Source organism: Armigeres subalbatus, chromosome 2 (assembly GCF_024139115.2).
Source record: "Armigeres subalbatus isolate Guangzhou_Male chromosome 2, GZ_Asu_2, whole genome shotgun sequence".
Classification (NCBI taxonomy): Eukaryota; Metazoa; Arthropoda; class Insecta; order Diptera; family Culicidae; genus Armigeres; species Armigeres subalbatus.
Genome location: NC_085140.1, coordinates 120843918 through 120847786, shown reverse-complemented (window position 1 = coordinate 120847786; position 3869 = coordinate 120843918). Strand labels below are relative to the sequence as shown.

Genomic DNA, 3869 nt, shown 5'->3' with positions numbered 1-3869 from the left:
TAGTTGAAACAGCGACCCATTCTCACCCCCATTTGACCCATTGTCACCCCCGACGACGGTATGTAATTAAGAGTGGCGACAATGTCAGAATTGGAACGAAATTCATCTATCATTCCCATACAAAATCGTGTTCCAAACGAGCACGAGACCTATCAAATGCGGCACATGTCACCCCTCTTAATTACATACACTCTGGGGCAGATGATCTAACACGAACCCAGCAAATATATATGGTCCAAAATATGTTGCACTGTCCAAGAATCTGTTGCACTGTCGAAGAATATTTTCATTTCAGAAAGTTACCGTTCTCAGCGATTTATCAACACTTGATGCCAATTTCAAATTTCTATTTCATAAATGAGACTTCCATCTATGAAATGGTTTGATTTCCGCCTATATCAAACGTGCCATTAGATACATATAAGCAAATATCGGTTAGCAGTTCCCTAGGATCCAAAATGGAGGCGGAATAATTTTGGAGATCTTTAGTCAATGAGAAGAAATCGATGGAGACGATGAGGCAATTACATGAATGGGTAATTTGGCCTGTATATAATATTATACAAATATGGGAATTTAGTTATTCCGGTAATGGCCAGCTTCAATCTCATTGAACATATTTGATTTTATTTTTTTGTGTTACAGTCCATCCGTTAACCAACATAGAAAGCTGGAAAGCTTTTAGACACACCTTGGATCTTTGCACCTTCAATTAAAGTATAACAGCGAATAGGTAAATAATACATTTTATTTGTGTAAAACAGCTGTGTAAAAAAACTTATGAAATAATCTCAATGCATGATTCGTTAAATTAACTTTTTTTTCAAAATCTGTCTGCAATGGCAGTGTTGATAGCTATAATAGGTGTTTAGTCTTTTGAAATCCTAAATCTTAGGCATTTCTGGCCGTGGTCCAACACCTCCTGCTTTATCGTACACAACATTTGCCACTTCTAAGGCCAACTGTAGCGTGTTATCCTTGGTATCCGCTTCGGCATACACTCGGACGACATCTTCCGTCCCCGAGGGACGCACAAACGATCTGCCTTTCTTATACTTAGCAACGATTCCATTGATATCATCTTGGACCCCTACTGGAGTTACACAAATTCTTTCGGCATCCGTTGTTGTTATGACGTTTCGATCTTCCACCTTGATTTTCATCAACACATTCGGCAGATCGGTATAGGTGGCAAGCCAATCTGTCAGACTCCATCCCTTGGAGTGAAGAACCGTTTCTACAAGCAGCATATCCGAAATTGCATCGCCGACTGTTTCGTTGGTGAGATCAATTGTTCGGAGCAACAACTTTGCCGCGTTCCGTTTCTCTTGATTGAGGGAAGCATCCTCAGCGACAGCCCGAATCTTATGCTTCGCCTTCGTACTATAAATGATGGTCCCATGTCCGTTTGCCTCAAAATAAACGCCAATGTCGTAATCTAGAGCCTTGTGATGCAGGTGTTTGACACCGGTTGGAACGCATGCAACCGGAACTTTCTGAAAGTTGGTAGATATTTTTTCTATGAATTAAAATTGAGAAAATAAATTGCGGAAAAGTGGATAAAAAATAAAAATACTATCACTCATCACATATTTGTCTCATATGAATAAATATTATATGCGTTTAAAGGCAGTATATACTGGGTGGTGCAATTTTACTGAATGATACACAATTCGTATGATATCATCCGACTTACCAACTGATTCACGATGTAGTCGGTAGATGCACCATTGGCGTATGCAGTTTGAACCAGGCCCATTTCAATTTCAACGCCACACTTTTCAACTAAGTCTTTCAGGTATCTGCACAAGTAGAAGAAAAGCAATTAATGCTTTGTCGTTAAAGGCTATATAGAATCCTACCCAGCGATTAAAGTTGCGATCCTATCACCATCCAACAAATGAAAAACTCCTCCCTCATCGGTAAAGTAATAAACTACACGATCTGCATCGCCATCGACCGAAACACAACGTGAATTCGGCGCCAAGTCAGGCATACCTTCCGGAGCCCTCTGATTCGTTTTTACATAATCAGCGCCACAATTAAAGTTTATTTTTCCATTACTGTTGAACACCTTCACGTCCAGATATCCGTCAAATTTCTTGATGAACCCCAGCATTTTTAACGATCCAACTCCATTAGCACCATCATAATATACCTTATTAACGTAGTTTCCTGTTTCAAAAGAGGTTCCTCTAATGTTCTTGAAAGCGGTGAGCAACTTATTCATATATCCCTCTTCAGTAGGCAGCCCGTATGCCATATCCGTATTTGAGCAAGTGACAAAGTAATGCAACATTGGCGTCGTTACGATGCCGAAATCTCTGACACTTCCCTTCATAGCAGCCACCCCGTTCAGCACAGCTTTGGCCAACTGTGGGCTGTGGTATCGCGTATCCATACCGACGTAAACTTTGGCCGGGTTGTTGTTATCGATTCCCTCGTCAGCGCAAATCTTGGCCACCTGCTCTTCCAAGTTGGCATCGCTCACGTTCACCAAATCGGTTGCCAGCTTTTCCCAACGCTGTTCTAACATTTCTCCCATCGGGTCAATCAGTTTGACACCGTTATCCTGTTCTGGATTATGCGACGCCGTTATCATAACGCCGATCACCTGCCCTGCTTTGGCACGCGATCGCAATACTGCCAGCAGTCCCATTCGGTACATCACATAGTCTAGATGATCAGCGCTGCGAATGGTAGAAAAAAAAGTGATAAAATTGCACATGATTAAAATTGAAGTGCATTGACCGGAGAATGCGATCATGGAAATGAAAACTAGTTTAATTTGATTTGAATTTAATCCTATTTGTCTGATTAGTTTTCTAATTTTGATTGATTAAGTGTATGCTATGTATTTATATTGTGAAATGCACTTTATTTTGATTTAGATTTTTTTTGCGAGCTTCACTTAATACGAGTTCATTCCTGGAATTAATTTATAACTTACTTATCTTGTTTCAAGTGACTTAATTTGTTTAAAAGTTTATTATGATTTCCGAAATGCTTTCGTTCTTATCAACAGCATAATGCATTTTTTTTAAATTGGTAGTAAACGATATCTAGAATACCTTATCGTGATTATTTTTGTTTGTCGTTCTATGTGTTATCAGTGAGATTCAAATATAAAACCTCAAATAGCTAACTAAATATAATAAAAAGCTCTCTGCACCACGAACTCTTGCCTGCAGCTATTATACAAACAGTTCCAATAAATAAAGCAAAAACAAAAGTGAAAGTATCATATTTTAGAATCAAGATCAAGAAGGAGAAAAACTTCCAACTCACTGCGATCTAAATCCAGCCGTTCCGTACTGCACATCCTTCTGGGCCTCCCGCTTCTGATGGTACTCCCGAGCAAATGCATACACTTGGCGTAAATTGAACGTCATTCTACTTCCGGTACTCGTAGCTTTCAGAGGCTAATCAAACAGCACGGACTAACCAACTCACTGACTGAAATGATAATTTATTAGTGGAATGTGATTGCTTATCTCAACCTCATAAGTTCACTGCAGATATTGCACGCGCGGAAGCTACCCCATCAAGCAAGAGAATATGCAACCCAACCACCACCAACGTCAGCAGATTTCAACTCAAGACAAAATTTTCAAAACGACTTATCTGCTTTTGTAAACAAAGATTCAAACGACAATTTGACGAATCAGAGAGCTCTCCCACGCAAACCAACACCATCAACAGGTAGCGGAAACCTTCACCTACCTATTGGTGGTGTTGGTTTGCGTGGGAGAGCTATCAGATTCGTCAAATCGTCGTTTGAATCTTTGTTTACAAAAGCAGATAAGTCGTTTTGAAAATTTTGTCTTGAACTGATCATCAGATGGTTGACGGACAGTGTTGTTTGACTC

The 3869-nt window shown here is 39.8% G+C and overlaps 1 protein-coding gene across 1 annotated transcript; it reads right to left on the bottom strand.

Annotated features, from left to right (window-relative positions):
• Window positions 1-730: 730 nt before the first annotated feature.
• LOC134210750 (phosphoacetylglucosamine mutase) lies at window positions 731-3595 on the bottom strand. The gene is made up of 5 exons (XM_062686997.1): window positions 3541-3595; window positions 3289-3456; window positions 1863-2690; window positions 1697-1802; window positions 731-1496 (listed from the first exon to the last, which is right to left on the bottom strand). The coding sequence occupies exons 2-5, from the start codon at window positions 3390-3392 to the stop codon at window positions 885-887; spliced, it is 1650 nt and encodes a 549-aa protein (XP_062542981.1). The 5' UTR covers window positions 3393-3456; window positions 3541-3595; the 3' UTR covers window positions 731-884.
• Between the last annotated feature and the right edge of the window lie 274 nt (window positions 3596-3869).